We start from the raw sequence: 20,361 nt of genomic DNA, 5'->3' as shown, positions 1-20,361 counted from the left end.
AATCTCATAGAAAATAGGTTGGATAACTTGCTCCATTTATTAAAACGGAAAAAATCACTGATATAAGGTCTGCAAACTCGCCAAATCCTGATGAATTTAGTGTGCCAACTCAACCAACTCGTGAAAAAAGATGGAATACCGTTTTATATCTGTTCCTGTCCACTAATAAATAAAACCAATACCTATCAAAACCTTTAATAGATAAACATGTTTTTTTCCCGTTTGAATGGTTTTACACTAGTCATTTTTGGGGCCCTTTATAGCTGAATGTTCGATGTGAGAAAAGCTAGGCTCCGTGTTGAAGACAGTTCTTTGACCTATATATAATGGATTTTCTTATACAAATTGTGACTTTGATGGAGAGTTGCCTCAATGGCACTCATATCACATCTTCTGATATCTATTTTGTCATGAGTTCTTTTCTTTTTGTTGAAATAAAGCATACACCTCCCGTCATGCTTCAATAATTCCCTATATAATCAACCAAATTTTTCCCACGTACGAAAGGGGGCCCCCTGGATCCGCCTATGAAGTCATGCCATCTCTCAACGTATATTTGTTCCGCCTAACAGAAGTTCCAATTGAAACTTTGTTATAAACATTATCATAATATCTATTTTTGTTGGAACAAATATTCTATACCATTTATTCCGTTAGGAACAAATAGAAAATACCTGATGAATCAAGTCGAGTGTCAATAATAATGATTTAACAAATTTTCGTTTTCTTGTATTCTGTGTACATAAGATTAAGTGGGGCAAGTTGGCAGATCGGAAATTATATATTCACCTAGGTTTTACATTTTTCATTAAGTGGGGCGAGTTGGCAGGAGAAGAAAAAGAAAATAACGGGATTTAACTCTTTTCACAAGTGGGGCGATTTGTCCTACTTCCGTTTAAAGCAATCTATGATTAAAATATCGAACTCTGGTTTTGTTATACTATACTAAGTCTTTGGTTTTAGGTGAGCAGTTTTATAAGCATAGACATTTAGTTCCTGAAAGTTAATTGGCTCTGGCTACACCTTCAGTAATGGTTTATTGACTGAATGATTTTCATACTTTTAATACATGTATATATATTGCCATTATATCATCAAAATTGTAAAATTGGTGCTTACATTCAACATGTTCAAATGTTAACCCCGTCCCGTGTTGGAATAGAGAAATATTGGATGTCTTTCCTGTCTTGTTATAGCTCTCATACCTACAATTTTTGTAAGATTATCTATCCACAATGACTTGAATTTTTAAAAAATAATGTTGAAGAACAAAATTTAAAGAATTGAATCCCCTTTTGAAAAAGAAATATATGGAAAATTGCATTTAAGCATACTCAATATAAAAAAGAAGATGTGGTATGATTGCCAATGAGACAACTATCCACAAGAGACCAAAATGACAGACATTAACAACTATAGGTCACCGTACGGCCTTCGACAATGAGCAAAGCCCATACCGCATAGTCAGCTATCATGAAAAGGCCCCGATATGACAATGTAAAACAATTCAAACGAGAAAACTAACGGCCTTATTTGAATAAAAAATTAACGAAAAACAAATATGTAACATATAAAACAAACGACAACCACTGAATTACAGGCTCCTGACTCATTATCAGGCAGAAGCAGAATCTGAAAGCTAATTCAAAGCCACTAACAACTAATAAAAAAAATCATGCATCTAAGACTAAACTATCAATCCGTACACATCCAACATCCAATGGATTTAGTGCAAAGACGTCATAAACAGTCAAGAGAAGAACGGCAATGTCTTGAATAAGTTTTATTTATAGAATTTATATGATGTATGTTTCATTATAAAACGTTATTCTGATTGGCTACACTGCAATGTAAAAGCGTTGACCGTGCGCACATTCTTAGAATGAAGCGCGGAACAAAATGTACTTCGGTCAACGCTTTTACACCCTAATCAAGTTACATAAAGAAGCATTCAAATCTTAAATCAGAGCACAGTATCAACATTTCAAATTGGCACTGGTTAACATTGGGTTGCTCAATTTGCTTGAAATGTAATTGTTTTTTAAAACTGCATTGTAAATTTCCTCAATGCTATGATTCTTGTCAGTTTTTTTATGAATTTTTATATCATGCAGCAATACGTTGGACTAGTTCGAGGCTAAAGGTTTATTACCTTTGAGGGTTGAATATAATGGCGATTTTAACATTTGCTGTTCTCCGTTTAACACCATTAAATGGAATTAAGATAAGAGCAAAGACTAGGAATTGCAAACTTATATCGTATTAACTATAATTTTAAAAATTCGCTTTGGCCTTTTGACGTAGTACAAAGCATGAATCATAATTCATACTGGCACCGTTTTGTCCTAGTTTGCATGTGATATTTGCCACTGGAATCAATTAATTTATCAACTATTGGAGTTTTTGAAATTTTGGTTTTGCCGATATGAATTACAAGTATGGGCCCTTTTCTGTATTTTCTTGAGATGATTTTTGTAACAGTTAAAAACTGTGAGCTGTTGCCATAACTATGCTGCCATTGTCATCAAAATTTAAACATCTACATGTTTCATTTGTTTCATTACACTGAATATTCATATTTTTCTAAACCACATACGTTGCCCTTCTTTGCTTGTGTTTGGTCAATTTATCTACTCTGATGCATTTCTTTGGTTTACATTTATTGTCAGTACCAGGTATATACATGTAGTGTCAAGATAGAAAAAAAAGCTCTCCACCCATTATAACCAAACACGAAACTGAGATTCTAACACAGTCGTTCATTTAATGATTTCTACCAACTATTAAACAATTTTAAATTACTTCCCCCTCGAGCAGAGTTTACCTTGGATTTTGTTCTTGTCCTCAGGTACCTTTTGTTCATATAGCTCCTCACATATACAAGTTGCTTTCAAATTTCGACAGCAACACGAATCCCATCAGAAAACGTGCTGGGGGGGGGGGGAGTCTCAGGTGCTCCGGAAAAGTAAGCAGATCCTGCTCCACATATATATGATACCCATGTGTTGCTCGTGTAAGTACACACCCGGTCAACCAACTCGTGAGGGCGTCCGTAATTTTTTTTCCGAATGAATGATGAATGTTGAAGGCCGTACATTGACCTATAATGGATTACTTTTTTTAAAATTGTTATTTGGATGGAGAGTTGTCTCATTGGCACTCACACCACATCTTCCTATATCTATTTACTGTATTTGTTGTACCTTTATTTCAAGTTCAATCCAATAGATGCGTTTATTCAACATAGGATTGTTTAGAGAGTTAAAAAAGCATCTATATAGCGGGAATTCAATTAAAACTTATTTTAACTTTTTCATTCTTCCTAAGTAGCTCCTGTAACAGTATGAAGTCAGCATGAAGACATGGTTGGTGTCCATTTAATGTCGATTGTTTGTTGACAAAACGTCGTTTCAGAGAATTTTGTTTGAATAAGAGATTATTTAAAAAAATATTTTAAAAAAAATAATAGCTAAAGGCAAATTCAGAATCGTCCATAAAACTAAATTACAATAAAAATAGTCAAACGCTATCGATCGGCACTTTTGACCAGGACAAGTGAAAAATAAAAACAAAATACGATTTTTCCCTAATACATACATTGACAATGGTTGACCCTTATTCTTTTAATATGAACCAAAGCAGGACACTAAGTTTATCAATTGCCGGAAATAGTAACTATCCTTTTTCGGAACTTGACTCGTTGACTAATATTGATCCTTTAATCTAGGTCTTATAAGAGCTAATATGTCAATTTAAGATAAATCATTTTTAAAACGCGTGAATGACGAAGACTAAATATGGAGACGTGGTGGATGGTTGTTGGCATTGTAACATGCACAAAATTGCTTTTATTTCCATCATAGTATGTATTTATACTATTTTTCACCTCAAACAAGACGGAATATTTTTACTTTTTCCAAAATTATGCACGAAAAATTAACATTAAATGAATTTCAACAGAAAAAAAACCAAAAGAATATTCATTAGTGAATTACCTCCCCCTTTCCCTTATAAAATATAATGAAAATTGAATAAAGTAAAAAAAGTAAAAAGAAAAAAAAGGTTTTAGGAGAAATTAAGCATTCTGAAATTTTGATTTTTGTTGAAACTATTTAAATCGACTTTTATCAGGTTGCCAGGTTGGGAAGAATTAACCTGCCAAATAGTTGAAATGGGGAACTATTCCTAAAATCAGTCAAATGAGTAAAAATCATTCATTTGAGTATCATTTGAGAGTGCCAGAAAGGAACATATATATATAAAAAATTGCGAGCTTGTCCACTCTGCGCACCCATAGGAGTGGGCATGCGATTTCTTTTGTTTAATCAAAACACTGGCAAGTACTTACAGTCAAGTGAAAAAAGCAGATAAGCATTTGTAATCACTATTTTTACAAAAAAAGAGATTATAGCTAGGGTGGGCACAGGTCGGCTGCCCTCGGTTGGCACCAGTGGAAAAAGCAAAATCCACCCTTGGCTGTTGTATATGCCCCTATAGTAAGTATAGCATATATATCAAATTATAATGTCATTACTATTTATATGGCTTTTTAAATCACAAAAAAAAACAAGTTGTGACTAAACTGAACCAAATGAGATTTTACACTTTATTTAAAAAAAAATTAAACACTACTTTTCATTGTACAAAAACATAATAATGACGAAAACATGTCTCTTTTTTATTTCAGCAAATCTACTGATTTTGATGTTCACAGAAATTGGTTGGCAATCACTCATAGTCTTCCAATTAGCAAATGGTATTATGAGGTGAGCTAAAAAGAATATCTGAGAGTTTGACATTATTGAATTTTGCCAGTCACAAGCCTAGGTGATCCAAAAGAGGGAAGAAAGATACCAGAGGGACAGTCAAACTCATAAATCGAAAATAAACTTACAACGCCATGGCTAAAAATGAAAAAGACAAACATACAAAACAAAAGTACACATGACACAACATAGAAAACTAGAGAAATAACAACACGAACCCCACCAAAAACTAGGGGTGATGTCAGGTGCTTTGGAAGGGTAAGCAGATCCTGCTCCACATGTGGCACCTGTCGTGTTGCTCATGTATTAACAAATAATGTAAATAGTCTAATTTGGTAGGTGACATTCATGAAAGGGAAGGGGATTGTAGTTAAGACATAAGGAACATATCCGGTGTTACACGTGAAAAGGTTATTCCATAAAGGTCAACCAACTTGTGATGGTGTCTGTAAAATTTACAAAGGGATGATTTCAACTTCACCATTTGGCACTCTTGGTTCCTTGTGAGCAGCATCCCTCTATCAAGAAAATAATGATAGGAAATACAAGCATAGGAATATCGTATCAATCATTGTCAATTGGGAGATATATACCCCATATGCAGGTGCCTCTGGAATGTTGCTACTTAGAAATGAAAAGTTCGCAATTGGAAAGCTGAAATCATCTCTTTTATCATAAAGTTTTGTTTTAATGGAGGCGTGCTTGTCTCAAGTATGGTTGATCATATAATCGAAACCTTATGAGGTGCTGACAAAGTGTTGTTACTTTTTTGCCATTCCATCATCCAAGATGGCTGCCAGCGAGGGACTTAGTTTAACATAGGACACTATCTAAAATACATACAAATGTCTTCTTTTAGAGAACCACTGAATGGAATAAAACTAATCATAGCATGAATGTTCCTTATGAGATGCTGACAAAGTGTTGTTACTTTGTTGCCGATCCAACATCCAAGATGGCCCTCAGCGGGGGACTAAGATTAACAAAGGACCCTAAGGAAAATGCATACAAACTCTTCATTTGAAAAACCACAGAATGGAATGCAATATTAAACCAAATTTTATCTTTTTTTATATGATTTCAAAAACCAAAGTAGAGTCAGGTGAGCAATACAGGCTCTTGATAATAATTTAAAAGGCTTGCTGGTTTTTAACAACCCATCTGTTTGAAAAATTATTTTCACAGATTCAGTAATTCCAAGTAGAAGATGATTTTGGAAAAATAGCATGAACAACATCCAAGAGATTCAACATTTATGTTAGGAAGTGTATTTTTTATAAGACATAATGTAAGAAATAATCATAATAATTTTTCATTTTCTTTTGTTTTAGGAAACTTCAGAATGGACATTAGATTATCCCCCTTTATTTGCCTGGTTAGAATATCTGCTGTCACAGATTGCACAATTTTTTGACCCAGACATGTTGAAAGTAGAAAACATCAACTACAGATCTGATGCTACAGTACTGTTCCAAAGACTATCTGTTGTACTGACAGATTTTATATTCATTTATGCAGTGAAAGAGTTAGTACATTATGATTCTTGTTTGAATATCTTATAAAATCTTAGAAAAAAACAATTTGATTGCCATTTATATAAAAATATATAATGGACTTCTATAACAAAATTAAAAAAAAAACTGTGTTGAAATATGTAGTATTTAATAAGATAAAAATAGAAAAATAACTGAAATAAATATGAAAATAAGAAGATGTAGTATGGTTGCCAATGGGTTTTCATGTGTTATTTAACTGAAAAAAAATTATCTTTCTATATATATCTATATTCTCACAAACCAAATTACAAAGGTAACATGGCCAGTGGCCACACAAATTGTTCCCTAACGTGAAAGTACATTTGTATATATTTAATGGTTAGTTTTTGTCCAGACTTACTTTAGAAGACATCAGTAATTGGCATTCAAGGTATCCTTAATCACTGATTGAACTAAAATATCACCAAATTTAATTTATTCCTACAAGCTAATTTCTTAAAAAAACATGCCAAAAATTGGTAAAGGATAGGAACAGAAAATCCCAATTTACAGCTAACTTAACATTGCAAACCTTATTTTATGATTACCTGTACAGTCTTATGTGGTTATTTTTTCCTTGTCCAATGGGTGCCGTTTTTTGAGGTTGACAGTTAACCAATATTAAATTTTTTTTTGATTTTTTTTCAGATTTTGTACAAAATGTATAAAACTGCAAAGAAAAGATGACAACAAACAAGACATCTTTACTTCACCATATTTAATAGTTTTATCTTTACTGATTTGTAATGCTGGGTTGATGATAGTTGATCGTATCCTTAACAAACAGTAATCTGATGATTATTGTTTTGGGCTTGACATGTGGTTTATAGTCTCTTGTTTAAGAATTGTTCAAAATTTTATGAAATATTTGCCATGAATGGATATTAAATAAACAACAAACATTCAAATAACAAAGTGTAATAAAACAAATTGAACATGTTCTTGTACTGAGTATTGGCTTTTGCTAACTGATGACCTCCAGGAAACATCTTGTCTAAAAAGATAGAAGTAACAAAACTTATTATATTTTTTTGAATGCCTTTTGAACATCTACCAAGTATAGTTCAATATGGTGAGGTGATGATCTTGTAACAAAAACACAACAAAATGGTTTTTGGGAGTTTTCTGGATAGTATAGGAAATGTGACTAATTGCATCTTAAAAAATCTTAATGAGGAATAAATAAATAATTTTTATCAAGTCAAAGATGGTCGCATTTCACTTTTTATTTAGAGGATATGCAGAATAATTAGACAAACTATAAGCATGTGCAATGATTTTTAAAAAAATCATGAAGGGTAATTCTGATGTATTTGATATCAAGTTTCCATAACAGTTTTCAGACATCCATTTTCAGTATAATGGTTTCCTGTTTGGAATACTACTGTTATCTATAACAAGGTTATATGAGGTATGTATAAGGATACCAGTAATGTAAACAATGTGTCTTATTTATTATAAACATGCATGTTAATGAATGAATTAAGATATAGGTATGCATCAATGAGACACCAACTCAACAACATAAAATAATCAAAAGACATCTATAAAAAGGCAACACACATTTTCACCAATATACAGGTGTCTATACATTAAGTTGACTTTTAAATTGTTTTTATGCCCCACCTACGATGGTAGAGGGGCATTATGTTTTCTGGTCTGTGCGTCCATTTGTCTGTATGTCCGTCTGTTCGTCTGTCTGTCTGTCCTGCTTCAGGTTAAAGTTTTTGGTCAAGGTAGTTTTTGATGAAGTTGAAGTCCAATCGACTTCAAACTTAGAATACATGTTCCCTATGATATGATCTTTTAAATTTTAATGCCAAATTAGAGGGTTTACCCTAATTTCACGGTCCACTGAACATAGAAAATGATAGTGCGAGTGGGGCATTCGTGTACTGGGGACACATTCTTGTTTGTTTTGTTTTTGTGAATGAATTGAACAATAACAATCAATGATATGGTGTTAGCATTCTTAACCTGTTCAAGCATTTATATGAGGTTTTGTGTATGTCTGTATTTGTTTTGTCAATTTATATTTTTGTTCTTGGTAACTACAATTCAGGGGTACTTTGTAGTAAGTAAAAAAGTTAAAAAAAAAAACAGAATTTAGATGTGTATAAACAAATATTGCATTCAAAAATAAATAATAAAATTCTAATCAAATTTCAAGGATGAAAACAAAGCTTTTATTATCAATAAGTAATTATCAACCTGATTTTATAAGAGGAATACAAATTACAATTGCTGTAAGAAAAAGGATGATAATTAGTCGCTGTAAATTAAGAAAGTAAATTAAGATTTAAAACTTCAACAATTTTAAGTATTAAGAGTTGTCCCCCATGGTTAGTTTTATGATATAAAATAAATTGTTATTTCAGAATAGAAATCTAGAAGGAGCATTATGGTTTGCTACACTACTTAATTTTAAACACATCTACCTGTATGTAGCACCTGCATATTTTGTATACCTCCTTCGGTGTTACTGTTTCAAGAGTGATGGTACGTATGTTTTATGTGTGAACACTGATATGTATGTACTTAACTTTAAAGTTTGCCTTCAGGTGACCTATAATAATTTGACAGGCGCCATTTTCCTGTGATACTGATCTCGATGAAGTCACATGTTTGGCGACAGTGATTTCCGCATAAGCGCAAAAACTGTTGTAATTTGATATTTGCTAATAGAAATAAGTTATTTTATGTTGACTTCTGACATTTTTAAATGAAACATTAAAAGTTGAGTTTTTTTCCAACTCCATACTCCACAACAAAACAAAAGCAGCAACGATTTTGTAATTGAGACAATAAAAGGAGGAACAATTAAAACTCTACAATACATGTATCTGCACAGTAAGAACTAAATTTGCACTGCATTCCAATAAACTGATTATTATTATATTATGTCAATTTGTGTCCATGATACTGGGAGAACATAAGTAAATGTTTGTGAATCTGATCTTGGAATAAAATTACATTTAATTAAATATCTTTATAGGTGTAGCAGCTAAAATTTCCTGGAGGACATTTTCATTCACACGAATTATTATGCTTGGTTTTGTGGTAATATCTGTATTCTGTCTGTCATTTGGGCCATTCATAGTAATGGTAAGATTTGAATAAGATCTTTTGCTATTTCAACAAAGCTTTTTATATCTATTGATGCTTCAAATGGAATTGCAGAAAAGAAGATACAGTGATTCCCGTTTTTAGCCAATTAGTTGAAAATGCCTTTGCTATCACTCTCAAATTTGGAATTTTTAAGTCGTTAGTTGACTTTTCCAATGATGTAGCATTCATATACACATATATATGTACGAATGGTTTCATTATTCCCTCTCAGCATTGTACAGGGCTCAGACAGTTACTGCGGTGGAATATTGATCCTATGAATTGATTTTTGTTTGACATTGAACCCCATAATGTGTTAGCTTCTCTTGTTAATTGTATACCGTATTTTGATATTTTATATTATCCAGCGGACAAAGCATAATTTTTAACCAGATTTTAATGAAAATGTAGGCAGTTGTCATGTAATTTAGTGTGGTTTTGGTTCAATTACAAAAAGCCTTCAAATTGTTATACAAGATTTCTGACTAGATGATAAAAGAGTAACCTAGCGCCTTACACTGTTAAATTGTTAACCCATTTATTATGATAATTAATAAATTCCATTTTGTTTTCCTTAATTATACCCCCGCTTTCAAAAAAAGGGGGATATACTGTTTTACCTCTGTCTGTCCTTCCATCCATCCGTGAGTCCGTCCGTCCCATGAATATTTTTCGTCACATTTTTCTCAGGAACTACACTACAAGGATTTCTGAAATTTGGTTTCAGGCTTGATATAAGTCAGCTATACTGTGTGATGCGTTTTCAGATTCATAACTCGCCAACTTCCTGATTACTGAACACTTGTATGATTTTACACATGTTAGCCAAGTTAAAAATTTTTGTCACATTTTTCTCAGGAACTACACTACAAGGATTTCTGAAATTTGGTTTCAGGGTTTATATAAGTCAGCTAAACCGTGTGATGTGTTTTAAGATTCATCACTGGACAATTTATTGTTTACCGAACACTTGTATGATTTTACACATGATAGCCAAGTTGAAAATTTTCGTCACAATATTTTTCAGGAACTATAAGACAAGGATTTCTGAAATTTGGTTTCAGGCTTGATATAAGTTAGCTATACCGTGTGATGCGTTTTTATAGTCATCACTCGCCAATTTCCTGTTTACCGAACACTTGTATGATTTTACACATGATAGCCAAGTTGAAAATGTTCATCACAATTTTTTCAGGAACTACAATACAAGGATTTCTGAAATTTGGTTTCAGGCTTGATATAAGTCAGCTATACCGTGTGAGGCATTTTCAGATTCATCAATTGACAACTTCCTGTTTACCGAACACTTGTATGATTTTACACATGATAGCCAAGTTGAAAATTTCGTCACAATTTTCTCAGAAACTACAATACGAGGATTTCTGAAATTTGGTTTCAGGCTTGATATAAGTCAGCTATACCATGTGATGTGTTTTCAGAGTCATCACTCGCAAACTTCCTGTTTACCGAACACTTGTTTGATTTTACCCAAGATAGCCAAGTTCAAAGTTTTCGTCACAATTTTCTCAGGAACTACAATACAAGGATTTCTGAAATTTGGTTTCAAGGTTTATATAAGTCAGCTATACCGTGTGATGCGTTTTCAGAGTCATGACTCGATAACTTCCTGTTTACCGAACACATGTATATTTTTACACTATTAATATTATCCACTTGCGGCGAGGGTATCATCAGTAAGCAGTATCTCGCAGTTTTACTTGTTTAGTATATTGCACTCTTTTGATCTTTGATTATTATTTACCTTGTCAAATATTGTTGAACACATTTGTATAGAACATAATCCAACATATAGAAATAACATTGTTTTGTTTATTATGAGGTTTTATGTGTGTTTGTGTATTTTTTGTTTAAAGTATTTATCATATGATAATTTGATAAATAAATCAACATGCTTAATATTTTGTAATTTTAAAATTATTTTATTTCTTCTTATTTCAGGACCAGCTCCCACAAGTTCTTTCAAGGTTGTTTCCCTTTAAAAGAGGTCTTTGTCATGCATACTGGGCACCAAATTTCTATGCATTATATAACGTTGTTGATAAAGCAGCTACTTTGTTTTGTAAGTATTTATATATTATGTTTTAAAATATAGAGAATGTTTTAAAGTATAGTAAAACCTCTTCTCAATACTGTAAATTCAGAACTTATTGTGATGTTTTTATTATTGCTAAAGAAGCGACAGGGTTATAATTGCAATAATTTAAACTCGCATTTTGAATTTGTTTAAATGAATTATACAGAATTTTTATCAATATTGCAAAATTAAAAGTTGCATTTTAGTCTAAAATGACAAAATCCCAATAATAAATGCATGTAACAATTTCTGCATTTACAGTATTCATTTATAACTAGTGTCACCATTCAATATGCACACTAATTTTTATGTACCAAAAAGTAGCAGATGGACATACATGTATTTTATCACCGGTATAAGGAAATAATTCGTAAATATAACTCAACATGCAGACATCTTATACGTTCAGGTATTTCACATCCAAAATTTTATGGAAATATTCTTTATAAAGCACAAAAATGTCAGTATTCTCCTCAGAAACTAACAAAACCTTTAAATAGACTTATTAAAAGGGGATATAGTTACGATACTGTTGTCAGGTCATTAAAGATTGCATATTTTGGCTTTAACATTGATTCACTGATAGGGTCTTTGCATCGGAACTAAACACATTTATTTCTAAAAAAACAGTTGTTGGCATGACACGGGTTATGTTCTTCTCATATATTTTATGATAGTATGATACTAAACCCCTAACGGGAGGGATTGTACCTGATATTCATATGATGAAGACATAATCTTTCAATCAGTTTAATTGAGGTCTGGAGCTGGCATGTCAGTTAACTGCTAGTAGTCTGTTGTTATTTATGTATTATTGTCATTTTATTTATTTTCTTTTGTTACATCTTTTGACATCAGACTCGGACTTCTCTTGAACTGAATTTTAATGTGCGTATTGTTATTGTTTTACTTTTCTACATTGGCTAGAGGTATAGGGGGAGGGTTGAGATCTCATAAACATGTTTAACCCCGCCGCAATTTTGCGCCTGTCCCAAGTCAGGAACCTCTGGCCTTTGTTAGTCTTGTATGATTTTAAATTTTAGTTTCTTGTGTATAATTCGGAGTTTAGTATGACGTCCATTATCACTGTACTATTATGCATATTTTAGGGGCCAGCTGGAGGACACCTACGGGTGCGGGAATTCTCGCTACATTGAAGACCCATTGGTTGCCTTCGGCTGTTGTTTGCTCTATGGTCGGGTGGTTGTCGCTTTGACATATTCACCATTTCCTTTCTCAATTTTATTATAGTTGACAGTTATATTTCATCCATCCTGGCATACCTTGTGGGGTCAGGAAACACCCAAACTTTACACAATATATGTTCTTTGAAAACTAGCAACCTTGTGATTTTGTTGATTTAAAGTAAAGTTGACCAAGAGTTATGGGACTTTAACTTGTCAAAAAATAAGATAATTTTTCAAATCTGTCACAATAACTTAAGTATGGATGAATATAATAATATATGTCAGAGCTGTGGTGTAGTGGTTAGTGCATTGGACTACTAACACAAAGGTTCCTGGTTCGATTTCCGTCTGGGATGAAAATTTCAGGAACTTAATTTTTGGCTCTCCCTTGACACCATTTGCGAGTATGGTCTTGAGAAAAGATTATAGTCCGTCGGAAGGGGATGATAAATGTCTGACCCGTGTTAAGAGAGAGCCATATCTCTTGCACGTTAAAGACACCCTTGTAGATTTCGAAAAAGAGCAGGCTAATGCCGCTACAAGGCAGCACTCGCACCCGCTAAGTGGAAAGGGATTAATATAAATTGCAAAACTTGTTTCCCAATCCACTATAAATAAATATGTTTAAACTAACATGTCATACAATATTTAAAACTCATCCTTAAGATTTGCGAGAAATTTAGTTTTTGTCTTAAAAATGTGAAGTTTATGTAATATTTATAGTAAAATCTTTAATCTTTCAGGTCTTTAAGACTTTTAACATAATATCAGTCATGTCTGTGGTCAGTAAAAAGGGTGAGACATTTCAGTGTGTACCCTTTTGTTTGGTTTAACTTTTAAAACATTCTAACATTTATTTTCATTAGTGATAACAGCTCATTGTTGTGCTGTATCAGTTGCCCTTGAGAACAGAACTCGGTCTTGTTTTGTCCTTTCTTTCTTTGGAAAGGTCATTCACACATTTGCTGTATTTCCATACTTTTTCAGAGTTTTTAGTTTTAAAATATCATTTAATTGTAGGTAAAAAATATAATCTACTAAATGTATCTGACTCGGGATCTGCCATGATGACAGGAGGACTCGTACAGGAGTTCCAGCATACAGTGCTCCCATCTATATCACCTATAGTCACACTTATATTAACAGGTTTATCTTTACTGGTAAGTCTTGAGGTTTTGCATTTAAAATACTGATTACAAAAACTAGCTAGTTTTTTGCAACAGCATTAACAATGCTTAGATAACAGTGGCAAATCCAGGGGGGTTACGGGGTTGGAACCCTTCTTCTTTTTTTTGGACGATCAATACATTTGAATGGGGACATGTGGTTGGAACACCCCCCCCCCCCCTTTTATCCTGTGTAAAGACCCCCCCCTTTTTTAAAATGGCTGGATCTGCCCCTGGATAAACATCAGTAAGACAACATCATGACAGCCTATATCTATATGGTAATCGATTAATGGAAGATAAACAAGCAACAATCAATCAATTATTCTAATGCAACATAGTTTGTAACGTTTATTTTACGTTTGGATAATGCCACCAATTTTCATGCATGGCATCAATTTGTAATATGTGCAAGCGCAGAAGACATTTGAGAGATTTTTAAATGTATGATTTATCATTGTTTTTTGCCACTTTCATTAGAATTGAGATAATAATATTGTATTTAAGCTCCAACAACATCAATTGGTGATTTGGTGCCGTCCAAGCTTAAAATACAACACAGTTATCTCCTAAATATGATTATCGTCAAGTTCTTTACTGTTTCCTGTTATTTTTAGTAGAAAAAACACAGAAGAAAGATCAGTGACATTTCAATGAAAATAAATACATGGATTCATCTGCTATTGGTAAATCTTTTTAAACTTTTGTTAGTTCTGTTGTCCTATTGAATAAATACAATAGCTATTGTTATCTGTGAAGTTTATTCACTAGGACCTTTTAATTTCTTCTAAGAGAAATCCATATTTCCAAAGTTTAAATAGATTGACCAATATGAGGTGAATCTGTGGAAAAGTTTCATTTGGTTAGCAATAATACCAACTTGGTTGTACGATTGAATTAAGAACTTTTTTAATTTCAGACTTTTAACTACAGAATTTTTCATATGAATTTACAGAATAATTGTCATTGAATTATATTTTTGGTGAAATAAGAAAGAAAGAAAAAAACTGAAAAATCTGTTTCTTTTTCTATCAAAATTTTACCCTTGCATACATTTTACACAGAAATGTAGGATACAATGTATTATCTTCAAGTTAAATTTCTAATAATTTAAATTTTGAATGTAATGCTTGATTGGCTGACCTTGTTTTGTTTATCAGCACATAGACATAATTTTGTCATGTGACCATCAATGTTTTTTCGTGGTTTACTGTGGGTAAAGTAAAATTTAGAATTAAATTATAAGGAATGACTGTAATATTTTTTCTGTCTATTCGAAATAACATAAAAAATGTGGTGCACACTTTAAAATAATCCGTGTATTCAGTGTGCACCTCATTTTTGATGTTATTTCTTCATAGACAGAAAAATATTACAGTCATTCCTTAAATAAATTAATAACAAAAAATCATTGAAAGCATAGATCAAGTAAAAATTGTATATTTTTTATTTTTATTGCAAATGAATTTGTCTACAAAATTTCTTACAAAGATGGATACTAATTTTTTTATATTTATATTGACATGTACCGTTTGAATGGTTTTACACTAGTAATTTTGGGGCCCTTTATAGCTTTTTGTTTGGTGTGAGCCAAGGCTCCGTGTTAAAGGCCGTACATTGACCTATAATGGTTTACTTTTATAAATTATTATTTGGATGGAGAGTTGTCTCATTGGCACTCACACCACATCTTCCTATATCTGTGTATGTATGTACACAAGGGCAATGGTGTTTTGTGTTTATTAATTGATTTTTCATTTTCAGCCAGCAGTTTTACACCTTTGGATTTGTCCCAAAGGACCAAAAAGTTTCCTAAGATGTCTCATTTTATGTGGATTTGGATCATATATGTTTGCTTGGCATGTTCATGAAAAGGCCATTCTCATTATAACCATTCCATTCAGGTAATTTACAAAAATATGGTGTTTCTCTTACATAGAAGGATTTAAAACCAATAAAGAGAGTGGAATAAAATTATGATAAATACCAGCCGTTTATATATATATTTAGTACAAAAGAACCAGAAAAAATATTTTCTCTAAATTTTTCCAGATAAAACACCCGTGTGTGTCATAATGTTCTTCATATTCTCAACAACACACTATCTCAAAAGATATAGATTGATTGATTGATTGTTGTTGTTAAACAACGACACCAGCACTCATTGCATTGTTTTAGAGGAAGAAATCTGAGTATGGATAGAGAATCATGACCTTTTGCAGAACAATTGGCTTTAGAGTTGAACATCTAGGTGACTGACAACTGAAGTATTTTGTAGCATATTTTGAAGCAAATCACATGTTTTTATGCCCCACCTATCATAGAAGGGGCATTATGTTTTCTGGTCTGTCCCGCTTAAGTTTTTGATGAAGCTGAAGTCCAATCAACTTGAAACTAAGTATACATGTTCCTTATGATACTGTGGATTTATTTTTATTCGTGGTATACCAATTTTAGTGGGTTTCGTGGGTCACAGCAAACCACGAATTTAAGAATTCAACGAAGAATAATCCTGATAAATGTGAATGGAGTCGGATTTTTATTTCCGGTTATGTTATGCAGTTCTAGTATAGTGTTGACTAGCGATAAACATTGTAACATAACACATGTTTTTTTTTTTTATTGAAAGAAGATACAAGTATTTTAATTAAATCAATAATACATATATCGAATATCAGTGATAATTTACTTTTTAAAATTGATTAAAACTGTTCATGGAAAATAACTGCAAGTTGTTAATTACCGTGTCATAGTTTGGTTTACTAGTGATTAAAAATCAATAGGATTAAGTACGGGGATATTGCCCGTAGGTAATATTGTTTATGACAGGCACATTTATTTTCACACCTTTGACTTATATGACTGTTTATTATATCGTGATTAGGGAAATGAGCTTTCAATCATAAAGTTTTGATTGCCTTATGGAATTATGACAAGCATTTATAAATTGTAAAACAAACAAATAATTAGTTGTCTTTGTCCATTATTGTAAGAGAAGTTTCCAATGAACACTTTAACCTAAAATGACCAAGCGAGGATTTTGACAATTCAAAACTTTTTCAATGAATTCCTTCTTTTTTGTTTGTTTTATTATTGATCAAACCAAGGAGGTTATACGATCTCCTAAATCAAAAAGAAATCCACGAATTACGTATCTGAATTTTTGTTTTGTTTTGAAATCAGCGATCCACGAATTTACCTATACCACGAAACGTCTTTTTTTCTCTATCCACGAAAATTGATACCCACGAAAATAAATGAATCCACAGTATGAGATTACATAATATCAAGTGAATAAAGAATTAAAAAGAAGAGAAATGGTGTATTAATTCATGTGACTAAACTTTTAGATGCACTTGACATAATCTAAAGTAAAGGAACCCTTAAATCGCTTTATTGCTGTTGTTCATCTTAAAATTCCTATTAACACCTTCAACATTAGCAAGGGCTTATACCTCAATGAAGGAATGGTTTTGTACCATGTATACTATCTAATTAGTTCTACACTTACTATTTTGTAGTTTATTAGTATTGGATAAGAAGAGAGATGCACAGCTATTCCTCATTCTGTCTACAGTTGCTCATTATTCATTATTTCCATTAATATTTACAAAAGCAGGTAAGTGAAAAAAATCATTTAAGAAATAACTTTATCTGCAATTTATACTTTTTCCCTTTCATTTTACTACCTATTTTTTTTTGGATCATGGCCATTTGTAGGACTTGATACTCAAAAATATTAGGCAATGATGTCATGTATAAGTAATGGAAATTGTGTACTCGTGTCTGTCCATGTCAATTTATCAATGAAAAGCATGCAGCGTCATTCATACAACTGAAGAACTATCCCACTATCCAACCATTAATACTCTTAAACTTATAAAAATAATTATTTCAAATACCCCTTAAACGTTAACTGAATTCAGAACCTTGGTTCCAATGACTCAATTGTCGAACTAATGGCAGACGTCATCCTATCAAAAAATGATGTTATATGCCTAATTGCACAAAGAAGAATTGATACATGTACCAAAAACTCAGAATGGATTTATATATTTTTATATTTTGGGTAGTTAAACCTGGTTTAACCAAATAATGTTAAAGTGGCTGTGTACCAAGTCAAAACTATGCTAGTATTTACCCTTGTAGCATTCAAATATTTAATTTTTTTGCTAGAGAGCATACCATGTTTATGTTTTGTTTTGTTTTGTTGTTTGATTCCATTAACACTTGAACATATTTAGTCAGCATCTTTGTATTGAAAATTCAAATTTGATAACTTAAGTTATGGAAAACTAATAAAAAGCTATAACATGCTTGCTTCCCTTGAATGTTGATGCTTGTCTGTTTGTTCCCTGATAGGGTATTAGAAAAATACAATTTTGACCAATTCCAGGACATTTTTACCCACGAAAATAAACGTCTCCAAAGTATGTATTACTAAAGATTTATAAACGAATAGTGGGCTATATTCCAACAAAACAGAATCCGAACTACAAAAAAAGATAAATTAGTTCGAGGTTAATGTATTGTCTTCAGCAGTAGACAAGTTTCTATGTAATTTATAATTCTAATTACTCAAAAGACAAGAAAGTGGTTTTTTTTTATTCCAATCAAAACAAAATTTTCTGAATGACAAAAAAAATGTGATTTATAAAAAAATTCTTTTGCAGAAACTGTGATAAAGATCTGTATGGTGCTGCTGTATACAGTTTATTCATTTTATAGTCTGGGAAATATCTACAGGTAAGTAAGTGCATGAGTGGTAGTGACGGGAAATATCTACAGGTAAGTAAGTGCTTGAGTGGTAGTGACAAGTTAAACAGTTTTCTTCCTTTTGAAGAGTTCAATTTTCTATCATGAATTTAATTCATTTCTGTTTCCTGTGTTCATTTAACTAGCATATGCCTTGTATAATTGACTTATCCTTACTACAATTCTAAAAAATCAAAGGATAAATCCAGAGAGAATACTTATGGGAATTAAGGTGGTACCTAACACTACAGGGAGATAACTCTGTAAAGTCAGCTAAACGTTTTAATAACATTGTGTTGTAAAAGGAATATTAAGCTTCTCAATGATCAAAATTGGTGTTTGTCAAACTGCTATATAACCAGTGTAATCATGGTAATTTTTCTGACAAAACTGTTCGTTCAAAATTTTTGAAATTTTTATGTTTTTGTTAAAGGGTCAAAGTAAATAATTTGACAAAATTTTATAAAGATTAAGCGAGCCAAATTAATTTTGGTGAAAGTGTTGGGTACCACCTTAAATGAATAAAGAAAGGGTTTTTTTTCAGGTTACATTTTTTTTGCATTGCAAAGAGTATAAGACTATATGTACCTTCCTGCTATTTTATAAAATGGTATCACTTATAGCTAGTATCACATAATTAGATTAGTGAAAGTTTGTAATTTGAAACAAAGCATTCCCTTACCACCCCAAAAATATGTTTTCATTGTGAATATATGCCTATGGTAACCAGTTCAAGTCATGCTCAACATTTATAATTTAATCTATGGTTTAATTTCAGAATACCTTGGACATTAACCCAGTTACCACTGTGTTCTACATTAGAAACATTATATCTGCTTGGTATAGTACCACTAGAAATATATAACAGTATAATACATCCAGTGTTAGGATTAGATCAAAGACTACCATTTATACCGTTGATGTTAACATCAGTATATTGTGCAATAGGAATCATGTACTGTTGGATAAAGTTCTATATATTGACCTTTCAAGAGAAAATGCCTAAAAGTCACAGAGAATAAATATATTGATAATGTTGTTCATGTTATTGTTTATCATAGCCAATTAATAATCAAAAGTATTGCATTTTTTCTGGTATTACTGCTTACTGATGTAATGATAATTTTGTCCACTGGTCTGTGCATTTGTTTGTCTCTGCACTTGCTTTCCACAACTGCTCTGAAATCAAAAACTAGATATTAGGTTAAATTGGGTGATGCTTTTTTGATATTCGTGTAATACCACTGGAAAAATATTACAGTAAAACATATCCTGATTTAGGATTAAGGGTATTAGTATTTTTAGGAGTTTACAGGCGGAGTCTGGCTGACTTATATTTGCTTCTTGTACCCAAATTATAGCCTAAAAGTTTAGAGAAATTTCTAAGGGATTAAACTTATACAGCTATATGATTATGTGTTGCAGTTACATTGTCAAAGGAAAGAGCATTTGTCATAAGATGAAGGTTAGATGACCTATACTTTTCAGTTCAGTGGGTTTGATAAAAAGTAGGAAAGTAGTATTCTCAAAAATGTGTCACTCTAACCTACTTTTCATGTTTAATGACACATTAATGTTTTGTATGCAAGTTTTAATGCTAGATGCTAAGTGACGTGACCTTATAAATTGGGGTAAAGAGGCATCTATAGTTACCAGTATCATAATAATTGGCAGTGGCAGATCCGGGGGGGGGATTCGGGGTTGGAACCCCCCTTTTTTTTGGCCGATCAATGTATTTGAATGGGGACA

General features: G+C 32.1%; 1 protein-coding gene across 1 annotated transcript; it reads left to right on the top strand.

The window, feature by feature from the left end:
- Positions 1 to 3,734: 3,734 nt before the first annotated feature.
- On the top strand, positions 3,735 to 19,650 carry LOC143083196 (dolichyl pyrophosphate Glc1Man9GlcNAc2 alpha-1,3-glucosyltransferase-like). The gene is made up of 13 exons (XM_076259443.1): positions 3,735 to 3,862; positions 4,688 to 4,766; positions 6,098 to 6,291; positions 6,950 to 7,071; positions 7,645 to 7,712; positions 8,680 to 8,800; positions 9,297 to 9,406; positions 11,369 to 11,489; positions 13,712 to 13,851; positions 15,622 to 15,761; positions 17,379 to 17,476; positions 18,531 to 18,603; positions 19,391 to 19,650. Exons 1-13 carry the CDS (start codon positions 3,798 to 3,800, stop codon positions 19,632 to 19,634), a joined length of 1,575 nt encoding a protein of 524 aa, XP_076115558.1. The 5' UTR covers positions 3,735 to 3,797; the 3' UTR covers positions 19,635 to 19,650.
- Positions 19,651 to 20,361: the final 711 nt, after the last annotated feature.

Source organism: Mytilus galloprovincialis, chromosome 7 (assembly GCF_965363235.1).
Source record: "Mytilus galloprovincialis chromosome 7, xbMytGall1.hap1.1, whole genome shotgun sequence".
Taxonomy (NCBI): domain Eukaryota; kingdom Metazoa; phylum Mollusca; class Bivalvia; order Mytilida; family Mytilidae; genus Mytilus; species Mytilus galloprovincialis.
The sequence above is the reverse complement of the archived record's forward strand: the minus strand, read 5'-3'. Positions and strand labels throughout refer to the sequence as shown.